This window comes from Sinocyclocheilus anshuiensis, unplaced genomic scaffold, assembly GCF_001515605.1.
Source record: "Sinocyclocheilus anshuiensis isolate Anshui unplaced genomic scaffold, SAMN03320099.WGS_v1.1 scaffold369, whole genome shotgun sequence".
Lineage (NCBI taxonomy): Eukaryota > Metazoa > Chordata > Actinopteri > Cypriniformes > Cyprinidae > Sinocyclocheilus > Sinocyclocheilus anshuiensis.
The window spans coordinates 1-22,053 of NW_015540935.1; the positions used below are offsets into that span (position 1 = coordinate 1).

A 22,053-nucleotide genomic window follows, 5' to 3' on the forward strand; every position below is an offset into this window, starting at 1 on the left:
CTCTCTCTCTCTCTCTCTTGCTCTCTCTCTCTCTCTCGCTCTCTCGCGCTCTCGCTCTCGCTCTCGCTCTCTCTCTCTCGCTCTCTCGCTCTCTCTCCACTCTCTCAGGGTCACAGAGAATCAGTGACAACGAGTTCTCTGATTACGACGGTGAAGACGGGATTGGTGTTATCTCAGGTACAGCTAAGTCACCTCTCCTTGCTTTAGCGCCGCTCTCTACTTACAAAACTGAACACTTGAGCGCCCTTGAAAGCATTTTATTCATTTTTTTTCGATTAAATTCAGTAATCTTTTATATATCAAATACATTTTTTATGTTTATGAAAGAAGACTTTTCTGCTCACCAAGGCTGCATTTATTTGATCAAAAGTACAGTAGAAACAATACTATTGTGAAATATTATTACAATTCCAAATAACAGTTTTCTATGTCAATATCATTTAAAATGTAATTTATTCCTGTGATCAAAGCTGAATTTTCAGCATCATTACTCCAGTCTTCAGTGTCACATGATCCTTCAGAAATCATTCTGATATGCTGATTTGTTGCTCAACAAACATGATTATTATAAATGTTGAAAACATGCATATTTTTGTGGAAACAAGCATTTTAATCATCTTTGATTAATAAAAAGTTAAGCATTTAATTGAAATAGAAATCCTTTGTAACATCATAAACGTCTTTACTGTCACTTTAGATAAATGTAATGCATCCTTGCTGAGTAAAAGTATGTCACACACTGATTTGAGGATGCATAATCTGATCTGAATAAATGCCAGCTGTGTCTGCAATGATCTTTTCGATGTCTGATTGTACACAGTTTGTCCCAGTCTTTGTGTGCGTTCACACATGCTGATCAACAAATCAAATTAAAGGATATTGTCAGAGAGAAGATTACTGTGAACTTTAGTCTCCCGACTCAGCACAAGGAAAATCCTCACCGTCATTTCACACTCACCGCATTAGTTTTGCATCACTGTAAATAAAGTTCAGTGTGGTAGACCACACACAGTACCACCTAAAAATGTCTGAATGCCATTGTATTAGGTCCTACTTTATTCCTATTTTTCAGTGAATGTGAGAGTTATAATTTGGTTGTTAAATGCTGATGTAAATGTGTTGTGCTGTGTTTGCCTCCTCAGATTACCGGCACAATGGCAGGGATTTCCAGAGCTCCACTCTGTCTGTCCCGGAGCAGGTGATATCGTCCAATCACTGTTCCCGATCGGACGTGACCCGCACACGCTCACGCTCACCCAGCGTCCCTCCACCACAAAGGTACAAACACATACATATATAACACGTTAGTTATGTGTCAAGCGGTCATATCATAAAACATGCTCCAAACTTCCTCCCCAGTCCAAAATAAAGCTGATTTATGGAAATAATTCTGCAAAAACGTCTCGTCCTTCAGCTTTCTGACATCAAGACATTTTTATCAGTCATGTCTATTTGCAATACAGCAACTTTGCCACCAAGGTGGCATTTAACTAATGCTAAACTTAAGATATCAGGACAGTTTGGCAAACGTTGTGCTGCTCCAGGACCCCAGCATTAAAAACTAGTGGCTGATGTTCATTTTTAACAATATCTCTGATGGTTTCAGGCTGATCTTAATAGGTGGTACAACTATACAGTTTGTAAAAGCACAGTTCAGTGAGCACAGCGCTGTTGCTCATTTCACATGTTAGCAGAGCGTTTACATGAATCAGATCAGCAGCCCAGAAAGAGGGGGGAAATTGGTCATTAAAAAAAATATCTTTTATATTGTTAGTGATATTTACCCTGTTCTCTATTCACTATTAACTAGCTGCTTATTAGCATGCATATGTATGTAACACACCTGTACACACAAATACCATCTATTGTCTACTTTGTATATTGTGTATTTAAAATATTTTTTGTATATTGTTAATTCCTATTTTTTATTCTTTTTGTTATCTGTCTTGTCTTGTTACTGTCATTCTGTTTGAGCTGTTGTCACTAATGAGCTTTTGTTAATAATGTTCATAGTTTTCCCTCAATGAACTCCTAATTTACTGCTTATTGATAGTAAGGTAGTTGTTGTAGTTGTTAAGTTCAGGTATGGGGTTGGATTAAGGGATCTAGAATATGATCAGGCAGAATAAGGCATTAATATGTGCTTTATAAGTACTGATAAACAGCCAATATGCTAGTAATATGCATGCTAATAAACTAGTTAATAGTGAGAATTGGTCCTTAAACTAAAGTGTTACCAAAATACTTGAATTAGTAAAATAACTTGAAATAACATTAAATTAAAGCTAAATAGAAATATATATATATTTTTTTAAATCAAAAGCACGTAAAATTATTTAAGAATAAAAAAAATGAAAATAAAATAAAAGTTAATTGAAAATAATAATTACTAATAGTATATACATCATTTTAATTATAACACTGCTCACAATTAAAACTAGCAGGAGTGTCATTAGAGCTCTTTTGTTGTAGCAGGGCTCTCATTTATTTTCTCTCCTCTCCTTCAGTCGAAGTTTAGACCACGGTGTGAGAGGAGGACCCTCTCAGTACGGCCCCCGACATCGCCTGTCTGAAGACAGATACTCACCAGACAGGTATGAGTTCACAAAACACGCTCCAGATGCACAGCACTTGTGTCTCCTGTGCCCTTAAAAGTCTTAGTGTTTTCTAGATTGCCTTTTCTGATACCGGGAACATAAATGGGAGTGTTTCCACATACCTTCATCTTTTCCTTTAACATGATTATTGAAATTCAGTGTGAGAAATATGATGAAACATGCCACACAGAGAGAACTATAGAAAGGTTTACTTCATTTCAAGAAAGCTCACTCTCTCATTTTATCTGTCAGTCTCTCGCTATCTTTCCATCACTCCATATTCAATAGCTCCATTCAGCCATACTTCTGTTCTTTACTCCCTGCAGCCAGTATCTTACCCTCCCTCCTCGAACCAGACACAGACAGCCAAGCGTCGACCCCGCTATCCAGGACCCCAGGTATTCTGTCAGGCCTCCCCCTTCTGTCCAATCACAGCGCTCCTTTCACTTTCACCCGCCCACTTCCCCCATGCTGCTAGTTGATTGACAGGTGACAGCTTGCCCACACATAGCACTGTATAAGAGGTTGCTCTTCTCACTTTATTCGTTACAAATATGAAATGAAGACTAGTGAACGCACTCATACATAATATATCACATCTTAGGACAACTAAGTCATGTTTTTACACGAGAAATCATCTGTTACTGAGGCTCTCACTTTCTTAGTATGTACTTTAAAGGAATATGCAGGTTTCACTACAAGCAAAGCTCTGTCAACATGATTGTGAGACGAACTGTCCATTACCATGGAAAATAATTTTATTACAGTGATACACTTTAAGTAGTAATGCACTCATTTTGCACCTACTTTAAAGCTCTTCTTACTTACAGAAAAGTTACCAGATTACTTGTCTCATTTCAACACTTACAGTATAATGTGGCAATACTTTGTTTTTAAACATTTATTATATAACATATATGTCACATCTGTGTATATGCCATTGTAAATGTGGTTTTGGTTTGTATTGTTTGCAAACTGAAGGACAGAATACACAAAATAATACTGTTCAAAAGTTTGGGTCAAGTCATCAACTCACACACACACACACATCTGTTTGGTGAATTCTTTTAAAAAGCACAGTAGTGTTGTGCACTTGCTAGCTGTGTTGGGGAAAGTTAAAAGTAATGCATTACAATATTGCGTTACTTAGTTACTCTTTAAGGAACGATACCTTTGCGTTACCTTTTGTCACCTGGGCTGGGCTTGCTTTTTTGAATTTTAATAGCAAAACACCCAAAAGTTATATTTTTAGCAACTGTAAAGGCCCTTTCACACCAAAAGTGAAATTAATAAGTCTCAGGCTGAAGGAAGTGCCTCTGCACCTCACCTTTAATTTCTCTCATCATGGGGACAGGAGAGGAGTCAGTGAATAAATGGGAAACAAAGTAACTGGCGTTACTTATTTGAAAAAGTAACTCAGATATTTCATTGTAAATTAAAAAGTAATGTGTTACTTTACTAGTTACTTGAAAAAAGTAATCTGATTACGTAACTCATGCTACCCCCAACACTGTATGCTAGTATTATCTAGTGTGCAATAGTACTGTACACAAGTAGTCGCACTTGCACATTTTTAATTCTCGCCACTGAAAAAAGAACTACATCTGCACTTCTGTGGGATGAACAAATCTTTGTTGCTGCTGGTGTGTGCTGCAACATGATAGTTTTGATTGCTTAGCATATCTGCCAGTTCTCTTGACCCAAAGTTACTTGATTTCTGCTTTTGTGCTTCGAGCGATCTTCACCTGTGCCTGGAAGTGCCGGATAAAGAGAGTTTAAGAGCTCCGCCACTTTATCACCTAGATAAGGCCAACTTGCCCCACCCGACTCTAACCACTGCACTCTCACTTTCTGTTCTGACTCATAGTATGCACCCCCTCTATCGGGAGGACGCGGTCAGGTTACTGCGCTCCACTAGGATGGCCCGTGCCTTCTCAGACGGGGCTTACAATAGCGTGGACAGGTAGTAAACCACAGCGGTTCACTCTCGTTCTCATGCTGCTCCATATTAGTGCTGTGGGTAGTAGTTTGGACTAGAGTAGCTAGTGGCACCTCTCAAAATGTTTCACATTTATGTAGGGCTGCACGATAACTGGTTAATCATGATTTTGCTTAAAAAATATAATCACGAAATACTGTCATTTTATTATTATTATTTTATATAGTTTTTTACATTATTGTACTTTAATTTAAGCACTAATCAAGAGAATTTCAACTCGCGTGGTTTGCTCACGGATCTAGTCACTGCAAACAGCGCAAATGACTGCGTGAAAGAAAGCTGACTGGCTGTATTACGCTTGTATTTGAGAAGAATATCTCAATGGAGATCGTTAAACTCCAACTTACATGTTTGCCAGTGTTTTCAGCTCATCAGCGCTTTTTCTGTAATGTAGAGAGAATGTGTGTGCATGGTTGCCAGGTTGGGCAGATAAAGTAAAAAAACGGGGCAGAAATGTATCAATATGAAAAAAGCTCTGATTGGGGGATTTAAGCTCTTGAAATCTGGCATCCGCAACTATGAAAGCTTGTGGAGTCTTGTTACCAATGCAAGATAACGCAAATGCCAAATTAAAATGAAATGTTTTCAGGATAAATAACCGCTGATGATTATCCTAAGGGGATAGTTCACCCAAAAATTACAATTTTGTAATCATTTACTCACCCTCGAGTAGGGCTATAGGCGATATAGCCAAAAAAATGATCACAATTTCATATCATTCGGTATCAATAATTATTGAAATTTTTTAATAACCTATTTTAAACAAAGAGCAGTAGATTTTTTTTTAATTAACTACTGTATTTTTATCCCAATTTATTAAGACAAACAACAAATAATTTTAGTTAACAGTCAAACACAAAATAAAATTTAAATGAATATCTTATTTTTTTATATATTATATGCAGATTAAATAAGTGTTAAGGAAACATTTGGTCTGTCTCCACAGGAGGCCGCAATGAGCAAAATAATGCACCGTGTTAAATTGTTTATTCAGTGTCTATAAAAAAAGTGTGTAACATCTAAACTAACATAATCAAATATAATTTTGTAAATTGCATAAACAAAAACCGCATCATGTATTTATGCGTATCTTAATACAAATAGCCAAAGCGCCGATCGCACGATTGCATTTAAAAACATATGAGACTCAGTGGAATGGAATATAATTCCCACAAATTCTCCAGACATGTTTTCTAAAAGTTGAACCTCTTTTAACTTTACATGGCTTTCTATTCATCTCTTGTGCGAGACGTGAGTGCAACAGTCATAGTTGTGCATCTCAAAAATGCGCCGAATGCGTTCTGTGTGAATGGCTTGGTTTCGGTTTTAACCTAACCAAGATCTTCTCCGCATTGAGCTTCTATATTTCTCTAATTTCTTATATTATTTCTATATTCATTTGGGTGAACTATCGCTTTAATAAATCAAGAGAAGTGGAAATCGTGATCACAATTAAAATGCGATTCATCATGCAGCCCTACGTTTACGTAACCTGATTTACAAAGTGTGGATTAGGATCCATTTTAGGAAACTTTCCAATGGGTGGAAAAGGAGCCGATAACGGCGAATGTCATTTTCTTAGAGAAATGTGGTAAAGATTTGTAAGGCACTTTGGCTGTAGCATCAGTCTTCCGTCCATTGAGAAAGCTTTGTGCAGGAGCCTCTCTGGAGAATAACGTACATGATAGTGCTCAGATTGTACCTTTGCCAACTACGCCACTAAGTACGCCAGCAATATTTCCCAAAGGAAATGTGTGCGGTGTGTCCTTAGCAGCTCCCACTCCATCCTTCCCGCCATGGTGTAATGAATTGTATCCTCAGCACTGCTCTCTGGACGGCTGGTGCTGTTTTGATGACTGAGCTCTATAGTTCTTTCGGTCCCAAGCTAACTAGCGTCACTCTATGACAGAACTGCCAGTCAAAAAACTGCAAGCTACAGTGGATGTTCACCATGCTTATATATGAATATATTATTTAGATATGTGGGATTCCATCTATTCAGTATGTTTTTGTAGGCTTAGTGGATACTCAGATGTTGTGGATCTAGCCAGCTTTGGTTAGAGAGGCCCTAAGGTGCGATTCACATGTAGTTGTTGAACCGTTTTCATATAATAATGAAAATTTTGCAAACAAATAGGTCCATTGTCAAAAGTATAGTGATGTATGAAGCACAGCTCAAAATACGTTTATATACAACCAAATAATCCATTAGTAATCGGATTAATGACTCAGTAGGATTGAAAAGCTTTCATGTAAACAATTGATCTGAACGAAATGTCGATTAGATTATAAGGGTCGGTGTAGACTTGAAATTGTCCGATCCCTGGGAATCAAACCCATGACCTTGGCATTGCTAGCACCATGCTCTGTTGTTTGAACTACAGCTTTGAGCTTTTAATCAGTGACATTTGCTAAATCAAGCATCACTTTTACTATTGCTCATAGTTAGGGTGACCATACGTGCCATTTTCCCAGGACGCGTCCTGGGTTCCTTATGCTTTCAAAGTGCTCTCGAGGTATTTTGATGTACACCGATTGGTCTGCACACGCAAACAAAGCCAAAACCTAGATATTTTAGGCAATATAGAAATCCTGGCCAGGATGCGTCCTGGGAAAATGGCACGTATGGTCACCCTACTCATAGTAACTATTACATTTTGACACATACAATAAGTTACCCCATGCATTTAGAATTGCTAATGTTGCATCATATTTATTTTTATGCGTTTTTATAGTGTTGCGCAATATAACCAATCACATACGATTCCGTTGAGTTTATGAATGCAATGGTCAATCAGAGGTAGTCATCTCTGAAACACCTGTGTTCTGTGCACACGCTCACTGACTGAATTCTGCACTCTCGCGAATTCTCTCATCATAAACAACAGTGCAGACACCTTCATTGATTGCCTAAAAAGATGGGTTTATGGTGTGCATAGTTAATAGATTACACTAACATTAGGCTACTTTTAGCCTTACCCTGCAGTTGGTTCACACTACGCCTATGCCAAAGCAACATGCTAAAAAGCCACACAGAACCCCTTAGCAACTTTCTTGCAACCACCCACAACAGCCCTGCACTGTGGCACTGAGTTTTGCACAGGCAGCCAATTAATTCTTGAAAATCCTAGATTTCCTGAGATTTCCTCTAGCTCAAACAGCAGACCATTGCACTTGCAACACCGAGGTCATGGGTTCGATTCCCAGGGAATGCATGAACCAATAAAATTTGTACCTTGAATGCAATATAAGTCACTTTGGATAAAAGTGTCTACCAAATACATAACGGGTAACACTTTAGTTTAGGTACCAATTCTCACTATTAACTAGTTGCTTATTAGCATGCATATCACTTGCATATTACCTAATTATTAGTACTTATAAAGCACATTTAAATGCCTTATTCTGCACGACCATATTTTAGATCCCTTAAACCGATCCCATACCTAAACTTAATAACTGCCTTACTAACTATTAATAAGCAATAATTAGGAGCTTATTGAGGTAAAAGTCATAGTTTATAGTCAGTTAATAATGAGAATTGGTCCCCAAACTAAAGTGTGACCCATAAATGTCCCATTATGTTAGAGTCCCATTCTTTTGGAAAAATAGTGATATATCACACCATATCATGAGAATGAATGAATATGAATATTGAGAATGGATATGTGAATCTATAGCACCGAACGGCTGCATTAGGTTTATTTTTGGCAAGTAGAGTTACGTTGTCACGTAGGATCTTATTGTGTGTTATTTTGTGTTAGGAGGATGAGGAGAGATAGACAAATGTCTGCCTACAGTGACTCATTTGAATCTCCTGAGAGGTAAAATCTGGATACTTTAGTTGAGACATGCATTCTGTTCATGCATTCATAATAGGACTGTTTTATACTAGTTACAGACATAACCCTCACCCCTTGCCCTAACTCAGCTCTTGCTCATTCTAATCATGCTTTCCTTTCTTCATTTCAATCTATCGATCCTCATCCTCCATTTAAAGATATTACAATGGGCCCAATCATGTATCTACTCCATGGCCCAATCATGTCATGAATGGAACCAGTGCAGACTACAGGTAAGACTTCTGAAGAGATAAACACCCACAGCACATCACAAACGCTCGCCCTTTCTTTACTCATCTGTTATCAACTGCCAGGAACAGATGCCACATTTATGTTCCCACTGAGGCTTTGTGTAGTAATGGATCCCAGTTATGGATTTAAAGCTCGTTGATTTATTTACTTTCTCAAATACTGATCTGTTGTACCTTTTTAAGCAAATATATACTGAATAGCATTTACTAAGTGTGGCACTAACACACTGAGGTTGGTTTATTCAGTAGGACGTGTCCCAGGATAGAAATTGAGCCTTCTACAGATACAGAAAGGTATAGTTACATTAAATGCAGTAGTTTCAGTGCAGACTCAAGTTGGATTTAGATGTTGTAGTTGTCCTGTGACCTTTACATTTTACAGCATTTTTTATGTTTTCGTATTCTGGCAGCTTTTCTGGTATAATGGCAGAAGCACAGTGAAAAACAAATAATATGTTGCTTCTTATATAAATAGAAGATTTCATAAACATCACTGGTGTTAGCTGAATCATCTTAAGGCGGGCGTACACGGTGCGATTTTTGCTGTCGTACGAGCCGTGACATGTGCCAGAGCTCACGGCGTTCCAACCTTCAGAATCGCACCGTGTACGCCCACCTTTAGTGTCTTAGTATGGTAGCTAGTTTTTAGAATGTAATTATATTTAGTTTTAGTTAGTTTAGTTTGAACTAGTACCCGATTCTCACTTTGAAGAGTGTATTTTCAGTATATCCTTGTGAAAAAGAAGTACTCTTTTGGATAAATGTACTTATTACAAAAATATTATGCTTTAAAAAATACTTAAGTGTGAACTGAATGCAATGTTTTCAAACACTTAATTGCATGTTAATTGCAATTCAGTGAAAATGTATTATAGTTAAAATTTATATTAAATGCATTATTTTTGTTACTTAAGGAGGACATCTAGTATTTTTAGTACATCTTTTTATGTAATTTCATAATTACTTCCAGTGACTTTGAAATATGGTTAAAGTGTAACTGCTGAATGTACTAACCAGCATTTATGGTAAAGCAAAATATAATTGAATGTCACTATTGAAACTTGTATGTCCTGTATTTAAATATATTTGTAATTAATCATTTGTAATGATAAAAGTGCAATTTAGTACATTTAAAACATGAACAAAGAGTATTAAAACATAATGATTTTAAATATACTTCAAAGTAAAACTTCTAATTTGACATTATTACAAAGTGCACTTTTTAAAAGTCTACTTAAGTGTGTTAAGAAACAGTCGTGAATAGTGTTGGGGGTAACGCATTACAAGTAACATGAGTTCTGTAATCAGATTACTTTTCTCAAGTAACTAGTACAGTTTACTTTTAAATTTACAACAACAAATCTGAGTTACTTTTTCAAATAAGTAATGCCAGTTACTTTGTTTTCCCATTTATTCACTGACATCTCTCTTGTCCAGTGTTGAGAGGAATTGGGAGTGAAGTGCAGAGGCGCTTCCTTCAGCCTGAGGCTTATTAAATTCACTTTTGGTGTGAAAAGACCTTTACAGTTGTAATAAACATGCAAATAAGCAAGCTCAGCACAGGTGACAAAAAGTAACGCAAAAGTAACGGAATGCATTACTTTCCATAAAACGTAACTACTGTAAGTAACGCAATTAGTTCCTTTTTTGTTTTTTTAGAGTAACGCAATATTGTAATGCATTAATTTTAAATGTAACTTTCCCCAGCACTTGTCATGAATGTCTCTATTTAATAATTAATAATAATTATTAATAATAATAATAATAATAATAATAATAATTTATGCATGTAAGTGTTGCCATAGAGTATATAGGAGTAGAGTAGACTGTAGACACGCTGCTTATAGTTGTGTTAGTATGAAATGTGTTCACTTGTTTTTCTTTGCAGCAGCCTCCTGAATCTTCTTTTTGTTTGTTTAATGTCAAATTGTTGGTTAACACTTATTTTTGGTTGTTCCAGTTTAGTCCTTCGTTTTATGATTTCCCTGAGCAGCCAATGCTGAAACTTAAAGCCACTTTTGTTTGGTGTGCTAATTATTAGCCAAGCGATATCATTTCACAGGAGTGACCTAACAGCTGAGAGTAATTTTATGCCCTGTGATCCCATGATGCACTGGGGCTCCGCTGAGCATGGCTTTTTGACTAACGTTCTGCAGGTATAGCCGCAGCATGGTGGACAGACATGACCATTACAGGTCCAGGTCAGCTGACCAGCGGCCCATGATGGAGCGACCGGTCTACACACGCTCCCGCTCGTCCGAGCGGCCCGACTCTGGCTACATGAGATCCATGCCGTCCTTACCGTCAGGGAGATCCGCCCCTCCCTCTCCTGCCTTAACGAGGTGACCCGACCCATCACAACAAGCACTAAAGCGCTAAACGAACCCATGCCTTCTGCTTCCTGTCACCTGGAATGCCCCTCTCTCCACATCCTCTTATTTTAACCCTGTGTTGTAACGATGCTGTTCATGATTTTATCTTCATTTATAGAGTAGAGAGTAGTGATGATGGTTGCAACTAACGTCTTTTCATTTGGATTATAGACACACCTGTTATATCCTCTTGAGATGTAATGGTGTGTACCTGGCATCGTACAGTTTTGTTTTGACTTATTTTTTTGTGTGTGTGTTACTAACACTATTTATTTGTTGTTTAACAGTTTATGCTTTGAGTTATGGGCTGTTATGAGTGCCGTGTGCTCATGCATTTAGGCCTTTTCACTTTCCTTGCAGCTTTAGCAGCCACAAGCACCTCTCCTGATGCTGACTCCATCACACCTTTTGAGACACCATAACACTTTTTGACTTACGATTTGCCCGGCACATCATAAGTCACTAGGAAATGACATAAATGTGTCAGATTTGCACATGAACTTTCACTGATGCGGTAGCTTTTGGATGTGCCACAGCTGACATTGAGATGTGAGCCACATGTACTGAAAGCTGATGTGACACTGAGCTCAAAAGGTGCTTTACAGATCATTGTGTTTACTGTGGAGTTGATGTGCATTTTAAACGTATGCATTCATATTTTTACGTGGCTAAAATGCACATGACTGTGACATATTTATTAAATGCATGCTCTTATATGGTCAGATGTTTTTTTTCTGACAGAATAATTCTATCAAGAACATGCTAAGTCATATTTCACGACAGAATTGGAAGATAAAAGTAAGAAATTATTTTATAAAAATACAATTAAGCCTGTTTTAGATTCAGTAAGATTTTTTTGCATTGTGATTTTCAGTATGTGTCCAGATGGTTTATTGTGTAATTGTTTTAAATGTTGATTCTCATTTTTGTTTCTATATTATTTTTATTTCTGTATTATTACTATTTCATTTCTCATTTCTATTTCTATATTATGTGCAAAAAAACTTTTGCACATAATATGTAATAATAAAACTGAGACTAATATTATTAACAGAACAAAGGTGCTGGAATGGTTTAAACGGCACATGAAGGCTTTTACAAAGTACTTTCTCACAAATGAAAAATACGTTTTCACCAAAGACTTTGCATTACATAATTTTAGTATTTACAAAATACATGGTTATAAATATATATAAAAAACTGTTTTATGCAATTTCTTTCAGCAAATCAGTGTAAACGAAAACCAATGCAACAAACACTAGTAAAACATTACAATTTAAATATTACATAATTACATAATATATATACAGTGGGTATAGAAAAGAGTCACCCCCCTTTAAAATAATCACATTTTGTTGCTTTGCAGCCTGAAATGAAGACAGACACAGTTTTTGTTTTATCCAGCTGTATTTAATCAGTGCAACTCCAAGTGAAAGATATAACACCAATATGTCAGAAAAAAAAAACTAGAATCACTGAGTTGGAAAAAAGAATCACCCCCCTCCTAAAAATGACGTGTATATAACACCAATATGTCAGAAAAAAAAAACTAGAATCACTGAGTTGGAAAAAAGAATCACCCCCCTCCTAAAAATGACGTGTATATAACACCAATATGTCAGAAAAAAAAAACTAGAATCACTGAGTTGGAAAAAAGAATCACCCCCCTCCTAAAAATGACTGGTAAACTCAATCAGGTGTAGCTAATCACCTTCTCAATGGCACACAAACAAAGCCATTTGATTTTCAACTGTGATCAGCTGTGGTCATTTTGATCAGCTCAGCATGAAAAGAGCTTCCTGGAGCATTTCAGTCCTTGGAAGTGAAACTGAAGCAAACAATCAACTATGGGTGGCAAGGCACTGTCAAAAGATCTCCGGGATAAAGTTGTGGACAGGCACAAGTCAGGAGATGGATACAAAACAATTGCAAAGTCTTTATCAATGCCTAGAAGCACAGTGAAGTCTATTATTAAGAAGTGGAAGGTATTTGGTACAACACAGACCCTCCCTGGATCAGGACGTTGCTCCAAACTGGATGAAAGAGCCAGAGGAAACTGGTCAAAAAAGTCATATTCAGAGAGGCGACCAAGAGGCCTACAGCAACTCTGAAGCAGCTGCAGGAATTTATGACAAAGATCATTGATTGAGGGTTGCAAGAAAAAAGCCACTCCTCAAGAAAGGCAACAAGCAGTCACGACTGAGCTTTGCCAAAACACACCTTGAAGATTCTGAGACAGATGAGACTGAAATTTAATTATTTGGCCTCAGCACCAAACAATATGTCTGGCACAAATCCAATACAGCTCACCATCCAAATAACACCATTCCTACAGTAAAGCATGGAGGTGGTGATATCCTGTTATGGGGTGTTTCTCTGCAGCAGGGACTGGAGCACTTTTCAAAGGAAAATCTGCTGCCCTCTGCCAGAAAGTTGTCAATGGAAAGAAGGTTTACCTTCCAACATGACAATGACCCAAAGCACACAGCAAAACTGACCACACAGTGGTTAAAGAAGAAAAAGGTGAATGTCCTTACATGGCCCAGTCAGAGCCCAGATTTAAACCCCATCGAAAATCTGTGGAATGACTTGAAGACTGCAGTCCACGAACGGTCACCATCAAATTTAAATGAACTTGAGCAGTTCTGCAAAGAATAGTGGGCAAAAATTACAAAGTCTAGATGTGCAAAGTGAGTAGAGACATATCCCAACAGATTAAAGGCTGTAATTAAAGCAAAAGGTGGTTCAACAAAATACTGACACAAGGGTTGATCCTTTTTCCAACTCAGTGATTCTGTTTTTTTATTAATTTTTTAATAAAATACGGCTGAGTAAATACGGCTGGATAAAACAAAAACTGTGTCCGTCTTCTTTTCAGGCTGCAAAGCAACAAATTTGGATTATTTTAAAGGGGGGTGATACTTTTTAAAGGGAACAAGACTCTGTGTCGGAACACTTTGGGAATGCGTCTGTGTGACCACGTTCTGAAGCATGTGTGGAATCAGTCCAATGGAGAAGTGAGACGTCACGAGCGGGGTGACGTGAGCACCCAGGAAGCTTAAAAGTGCACCCGGCACAGCGCATGTTAGCTTCTGATAGGATGAAGTAAGCCCCTATAGGGATGCAGGGATGCCCTCAGGGAACTCGATCTGCATTGGAACGGTTTGGGAATGAGAATGCCCATTGTGCCATGGTGTGTATCAGACGAGCACATCAAGATGAGAAGACTTGGGATCCTGGGGTTAGAAGCCAGGTCCAGATTATACAACTGAACAAATGTGTGCGGAGAGGACCAGCCCGCCGCATCACAAATATCCTGCAGGGAAGCACCCATGAATAAGGTCTTGGAGGCTGCCATACTCCAGGTCGAGTGGGCTCTGACCCCCATAGGTGCTGGGAGGCCAGAGGACTCATAAGCAAGTGAGATGGCCTCGACCACCCACCTGCTCAGGGTCTGCTTGGTCACCCGAAAGCCCTTCTTAGGTGGATCAAAGCAAACAAACATCTGATCTGCCTTACGCCACTGGCCAGCTCTGTGGACGTAAGCGTCCAATGCTCACACTGGACAGAGAAGATTTAGCTTCTCCTGGTCAGCTTTCTGGAAGGGAGGAGGACAGAAGGCTTGCAGCACTATGGGCCCTAGCGTAGAGGTGGGCACCTTAGGGACATACCCGTGCCTCAGGTAAAGGAAGGCCCTAACCATACCTGGGGCAAACTCCAGGCAGGAGGGAGATACTGACAGTGCCTGAAGATCCCCTATCTTCTTGAGTGAGGATATAACAAGGAGTAAGACCGTCTTTCAAGGTGAAGAACATATCTGGAACCTCCTCAATGGGTTCAAAGGGGGCATTGCACAAGCCCTCCAGAACCACCTCAATGTCTGGGCACATTGGTGCACTGTGCTGGTCTCAGCCTCAAAGTGCCAAGGAGGAAACGAGTACCGAGTGGGTTTCTTCCCAATGACTGACCACCCAGAGGGGCATGGTAAGCAGCTATGGCTGCCACGTACACCTTCAGAGTGGAGGGCGATAACCCTGTGGAAATATGCTCCTGCAGAAACTCCAGAACTGTACCAACTGGGCAGTTGACTGTATTTTGCAGTCGCTGTCCACACCAAGAGGTAAAATGTTTTCACTTCAGCACGTACTCTTTCCTTGTGGTGGGAGCTCTGGACTGGAGTATGGTCTCAACAACCTCAGTTGAGAGACTGGATGCTAAGAGCTGTGTCCCCTCAAGGCCACGCCCACAGTTTCCATAACTATGGGCGGGAGTGAAGGATGGAGCCCCCCGCCTGAGAGAAGAGGTCCCTCCTGATCGGAATCTCCAAGGGAGAGCCATCGAGAAGGGACACAAGGTCCAAGAACCATACTTGGGCTGGCCAGAATGGGGCTACTAGCAGAAGATGGAGCTGGATGCGTGAGGGAGAACCAGACCGGACACTGTGTCATTTCCTGCGATGCAAATAGATCCACTTCCGCCTGGCCGGACTCCCTCCAGAGGAGCTCCACCACCTCGGGGTGGAGCCTCCATTCCCCGGGCCTCAGCCTGTCTAGACAGGATGTCTGCTCCCTGATTCAGGTGTCCAGGGATGTAAACTGCTCTGACTGAGAGGAGTTTTCCTTGAGCCCACAGGAGGATCTGGTGTACCAACTTGTATAGTGGGCGCGAGCGCAGACCCCCCTGCCGGTTGATGTAGGAGACCACCGATGTGTTGTCTGTGTGGACAAGCACATGATGGCCCCTCAGGTCTGGAAGGAAATGTTTCAATGCACGAAACACGGCCAGCATCTCCAGGAAATTTCTGTGCAACATGAGATGGTGGCCTTCCCACAGACCTTGGCCAGAGCGGCCACTCATGACTGCTCCCCAGCCCGTGAGGGATGTGTCCATCATTAGCGTTATGCGACAACAAGGAACCCACAACACCGGGCCTTGAGACAGAAACCAAGGTTTCCTCCACATGTCTAAGGCATGTAAGCATTGCTGCATGACCTTGATCATGCGAAGCGGGTTGCCCCTTGGGAAAACCCCTTTGTCCTGAGCCACCACTACAAAAGTCTCATGTACAGCAGGCCAAAAGGTATTACATTGGATGCAGCTGCCATCAGACCTAACAGTCTCTGAAACTGTTTGACAGTAAGTGACTGGCCTTCTCTCACTCTCTTTGCGGTTCTGAGAATCGATTCTATACGAGCAGGAGACAGACATGCCTGCATCGTTGAATCCTCCACCACACCAAAATAAGTGGTCCTCTGTGCTGGAGAAAGCACACTTTTCTTGGCATTCAGCCTCAACCCCAGCTCTTTCATATGAGTGAGGATGACATCTCGATGCCGAACTTCCTGTGTTGTGGAAGGATGGATACGTGGAAGTATGCATCCTTGATATCTATTGTGACAAACCAGACCTCGGACCTGATTTGAGACACAATCTGTTTGATTGTGAGCATCTTGAACCGAAAGTGTTTGATAGCACAGTTCAGCAGATGCAGATCTATGATGAGATGCAACCTCCATCCTTCTTCAGAACGATGAAGTATTGGCTGTAGAACCCGGAGTCTCTCGAGAGAGGAGGAACATGTTCTATTTCCTCCTTCCTCAAGAAAGTGTCTATTTCTTGTTCCATTACCAGAGCCTGCTCGGGAACCACTATTGTGGGAACAACCCCGTTGGAACAAGGCAGGCGAGAAACTAAACTGGATTCTGTAGCCTCTCTATAGTATGCAGGACCCATTGTGAGACATTTGGCAGAAGTTTCCACGTTGTCAGAAAGTCTACTAAAGGAACCAGCCACTCGGGGCTAGCCTCTGGTATGGCTAGAGGAGTCACTTTCAGTGCCCTGAAGCGGATAACTGGCAGGGAACGACTGACCTGACGGCTATGGTGCCTTCACTTGAGGGCATGAGCATTCCTGTGCTGTATGCTCGCTGGAGACCGCTGTGCCCTGAAGCACCGGAGGTGGCAGGGTTGACAGAACAGCCCCCTGAGGGCACTGAGGAGGATCGGGCACTGTGTACTGAGGTCTGTACCTCTCCTCTCCTGGGGGGTCTGCCCTCAAACTGTGTCGGAATCTACCTCCACTTTGTCACCCTGTTCCTTAAGCAGGTCGGCCTGGTATGCCTGTAACACCGCCTGACCTGCTGCCGTATAAGCTTTCTCCACCAAGGCCGATGTTGTTCTGACTGGCTTGGTGGGAAGCCTTGGGGCATCTGCTCCACCCTCTGCATTGTCCCATATCCCTGTTCATTCAGCCCCACAATATTAGAATAGTCAGAAACAGTGGGGCTGTAGAGCCTGGATGAATCGAGATTATTCCACAACCTCAACACCTCGGCGTGGAGGTTGTGATCTAACGTGCAGGAAGTGTCGTCTAATTAACTCTTTTGACGAATGTCCTGCTTCTCGGCTGGCCAATCAATTTTCAACTTGGCTACAGCACGACTGAAAACCTCCACCATCTCCTCATATGCGAGGGACTGTGGCAGCGAGTCCACGGTCTCTTCAGTATCAATGCTCATCACATCAACCTCCTCAAAGGAAGAGAGATGAAGCGCCTGGCTCTCTCTCTGGGGGGAAGAAACCGCAGAGCGTGCTCCCTCAAGAGCTGACCGTGCATGCTCCGCTCCCAAACAGACGACTCAAAGATCGTGTGTATCCCCACCCGTGAGATAATGACGGCAGGGAGGAACACACAATCTATAGCACCGTCCGCTCGCCGATTTACTTTTGTTTTTACACTTTAACATTATCGCTGTCTTACAGAGATATAATGACTGACTGAATGCTCGTGTAACACACATACACATACCACAGCGCAGTTACTGAAGAGCAGAAGCTAACATGTGCTGTGCCAGGTGGACTTTTAAGCTTCCTGGTTGCTCACGACGTCACCCCGCTCGTGACGTCTCACTTCTCCAATGGACTGATTCCACACGTGCTTCAGAACGTGGTCACGCAGAGGCGTTCCCAAAGCGTACCAACACAGCTTGAGTTCCCTGAGGGGGATATAGAGTGTATATATATATATATATATATATAGCATTGCAGTAATGAAAATAATATTTGTTTTATTTTTATTTATTTATTTACAGTGAGAAGTTTTAGTAATGGAGGGGAGGGAGAGAATATGTATAATTTTGGTGATAATTATGTCACATACAAAAATTTTCCTAAAATAGGCTGAAAAATACAATTTCTTATTTATTTCTTTTGATATTGGAGTGAAATATGACTTGATTGGTGATATTCACCTACAGTCTTATGTGGGTTGCTGTACAGCACGTTGACGTACCTTATCTACAGGACATATATTTCACCAGATGTTTTTACTTCCTTTTAGTTTTTTTTACTAACCCCAGAAAAAAGTGTGCCAAATATTGACTTGTTTTGTTTAATAGTACACAGTATGTGTCCCTTTTTATAGCATTCAAGTGAAGTGTGTTTTCTGACACTATTGTCTCATTGCTAAATGATCCTGCCAATGTAAAAGTAGTTAGTAGGTTTGTTTTATTAGTATGCTCTCACCAGCGTGTTCTGCTTTAGTCTAACTGTTTTGGGCAGGTTTATGACTCGACCACGAGCACTTCTTTAGATGTAGTGCTTTACGTTGATTCCTGACACACCATCTGTCCCACAGGGCAAACATCCGAACGGGCTCGGTCCAAACAAGTCCCAGCAGCACGCCAGTATCAAGTCGAAGAGGTCGGCAGCTACCGCAAGTCCCACCAAAGAGCTCTATGGACAGAAGTGAGTAGACAAACCAGGCTTCTTCCAGACTGCAGGGTTTGTGGCGCTTGGGTGGAAAACTTGAATAATTAGTTGGGTTTAGGGTCACCAGATGCCGTCCAGATGCATTTATGTGGACGATAAGAATAACCTTTCCATTGGATAACTGACAGAAATTCAACAAATAAGTAAATAATTATAACCTATTATTGCACAATAGTTATCACAAAAATGGCTTATGCAAAAACAACCATCTTGACCACAAAAGCCAGGTAAAGAATATTATGTTACAATAGAATAACACAACATGGATTGTTTTTTTCCCCACCTGTTTCCCAGAAGATGGCGAGGGCATTACTGAGCCTTATGAAGGTCTGTAAGCACTAGCTTCTGTGTGTTTAACCTCGTCTCAGTCTTGTTTATTACAGCTTTATCATCTCCTCTGATTGACTATACCTGTTAGCTCTGGTCTGTGAGCTTTACCTGTCATTGGTCTAGCTACTACCATTCATTTAGTGGACTGAACAGATGTATTAGTTTTTGCTTCAGCAATGTTAGTGCAATTAATAGTTCTGTACATGTATCATTTTCGATGTATGCTGTGTAGTCTGTGTACTTCGTCCATGTCTGGATTAATGTCCAAATCCGATACAATGGATATTAAAAATATGGAAGCCTGTTTATGCCACGAAATGGGTAATTGCAACTTTATCTCACAATTCTGACTTTGTTTCTCACAATTAGTACTTTTTTCTTGGAAGATGATAGAAGTAAACTTAAAAATACCTAATTGGTCTCTAATTGGAAAATGCCAAATTGCGAGGTATAATTCTGTAATCATAAAAAAAAATAGTCAGAAAAAGTCAGAACTGAGTCCCAAGTGTGAGATATAAACTGGCCATTCTGAGATAACAGTCTGAATTACAAAATGTTAACTCAATATTATGAGATTTCAATTGCAAGAAATAATGTTAGAATTGTGAGATAAAATATTGCAATTACCTTTTTTATATTTTTTATTCTATAGTGTAAACAGGCTTCCATACAAATCTACATGCCCTTATTGAAATTTGTTGAGGTACTTGCAATTTATGTCAGACCTTTAACGTTAGTAACATCTTCTGACAGCATTTAAGTTGCTGAATAACCAAAGTAGTTCTGGTATGTTTATAGCAGAGGCTCAGCAGCCTTAGAAGTGATAATCATTGGCATATGAGCAATGTTAAGTGATAAATATATATTTTTATTGTGTTTTCGAAATGGCAGTCTACTCTTAGAAGTGATCTTCTCAGTCACACAGTGATAGTCACAGTTTATTGGTTAGTTCTTTGACATTTTGGTTTGTTTTCTCTTTTGATTGGCACAACTCATCAACCAATGAAGCAGGAACAGGGGCGGTACCTCAGCCTCCTGCTCCGCCCCCTGTTTGTTCTTCCACAGACTGTGGCTGTTAAATTATATTTAAGACACATGGGACACTTAAAATCAGGAAAATGCAAATATGATCTTGATATTCTGGCATTTACATCAAAGTTTGTTGATAGACTATGTATAGTACACTTCAATGGATCTCTAAATTTTTGTTATTAAATTACTTAATTTGCGAAATTGTATTTGCATTTGAGGTTACTGTAGCATACTGTAGTTAGTATGTTTAGTGACCAAGTGGAGTAAATGGTATAGGACATTATTTTAGCTTTTCTTTTCACATTTTTGTTGTTCTCATCTTCATTTCTGATGGCATACTTCTGTCTGTCTTTCTTACTCTCATTTCTGTCTGAATGTTGAAGTGGTGGGAGGGGCTTCACACCCCCTGGCCCCGCCCCCTCCACCTCCTCAAGCCACACAAGCAATGGCTGGTAATGCTGTCGTTATATAGCAGACATAGACATTTGTCTTTATTAGTGATGCACCAAAATGAATGTTTTTTTTTCCGAAATCAAAAATGCTTATTTAAAATTAGCATTTGCGGTTACATTAAATTGATCAAAAATAACATTAAAAACTTTTACATTTCTACAAAAGATTTCTTTGTAATAATAAGAAATGTATCTGTATTTTTGATCAAATAAATGCAGCCTTGGTGAAAATTAGAGACTTCTTTAAAAACCTAAAAAAAAAAAATCATAATGACCCAAACTTTTGAATGATAGTGTACATATTACATAGTTGTATTACACAGAGTTTCTTAAAAAATGTTTTCCAAATAATTGGAAATTATTATTAAATAAAGTAGTTAAAGTAAAAATAACTATATTATTGATGTGTATATATATAGTTAACTTTATCTGTTAAAGTAGCCTTTTAAGGCTTAGGATCTTTTTTTTTTTTTTTTACATTTTGGTGCATCAATACATTTCATAAATGTTCATCCATATGATCCTCCTCCTCCTCCTCCGCCCGCTGCTGCTCCATCATCAGCCTCACCGCTTATCCAGCAGGCTTCTGTGCCAGGTGTGTCAATGCAAATGAGTTGAACACAAGGACATGTCTGCGTTTGGAATGGAATACTAAATCATAGTATGCTAGAATGAGTAGTATGCTAGAAACGGCATACCGCACAAATCCAATAGTAAGAGTAGTATGCTGTTCTGAACATAGTCCAAGGGCCTGTTTCTTTACATCATTTATTTAGCTTTCAGCAATATTTCTTTTTCATCTTTTGCCTTTGCTTTAATAGTGTTGGAAGCTTCTCGTAAGTGTGTGTGTGTGTGTGTGTGTGTGTTTTAGCACGGTTAGAGGGTACCTGTGTGTTTGTGGAAAACACTGATTTTTCGACTCGCCCTTTGTTTATGTGTGTGTCATTTCCCACACAAGAATCCCAGGAAAAGCCTGTAGCTCCCCCAGCTGTCAATGGGAGGAAAGGCAAGTGTGTGTGAGCGTGTGTTTGTGTTGGAGAGATTTAGTACAAGTAGATGTTGTATACATTTGCAGTACTTGACGGCTGCCATCCGATATATAGTGTGTTTATGCTATGATTGTGTTGGTGATGTCATCAAGAAAGCTATTTTGTTATTGAAAATGTTTAGAAATTCTGGTTTTACACCAAGCTGAACTATTGTTCTAGTTTTGTGGGATTAGCTATTAATTTAATTAAGAATAATTGGTTATTATTATGTTTTTTTTAACCACTTTACCCATGTGTAAACTGAATACCATCACTCACCTGTAGATGGCTCAATAGCACTCCTTTAAAAAGAAAATAAAAAAATCAGCTTCACTTTCACAGTTAGAAATTATATAAATATTGTTTTTTTAGGATTTTTAC

General features: G+C 39.6%; 1 protein-coding gene across 1 annotated transcript in view; it reads left to right on the top strand.

Moving 5' to 3' along the window:
• Positions 1-77: 77 nt before the first annotated feature.
• LOC107689551 (regulating synaptic membrane exocytosis protein 2-like) overlaps positions 78-22,053 on the top strand; it is a gene marked incomplete at its 5' end in the record, with an annotated part of 64,704 nt that continues 42,728 nt past the window's right edge. The window contains 13 exons of the mRNA XM_016487573.1: positions 78-177; positions 1,143-1,278; positions 2,508-2,594; positions 2,924-2,995; positions 4,465-4,560; positions 8,361-8,420; positions 8,597-8,671; positions 10,846-11,031; positions 18,697-18,806; positions 19,125-19,157; positions 20,576-20,644; positions 21,159-21,239; positions 21,603-21,650. Coding sequence (XP_016343059.1) covers positions 78-177; positions 1,143-1,278; positions 2,508-2,594; positions 2,924-2,995; positions 4,465-4,560; positions 8,361-8,420; positions 8,597-8,671; positions 10,846-11,031; positions 18,697-18,806; positions 19,125-19,157; positions 20,576-20,644; positions 21,159-21,239; positions 21,603-21,650 — 1,153 coding nt within the window. The remainder of the gene's footprint in view (positions 178-1,142; positions 1,279-2,507; positions 2,595-2,923; positions 2,996-4,464; positions 4,561-8,360; positions 8,421-8,596; positions 8,672-10,845; positions 11,032-18,696; positions 18,807-19,124; positions 19,158-20,575; positions 20,645-21,158; positions 21,240-21,602; positions 21,651-22,053) is intronic.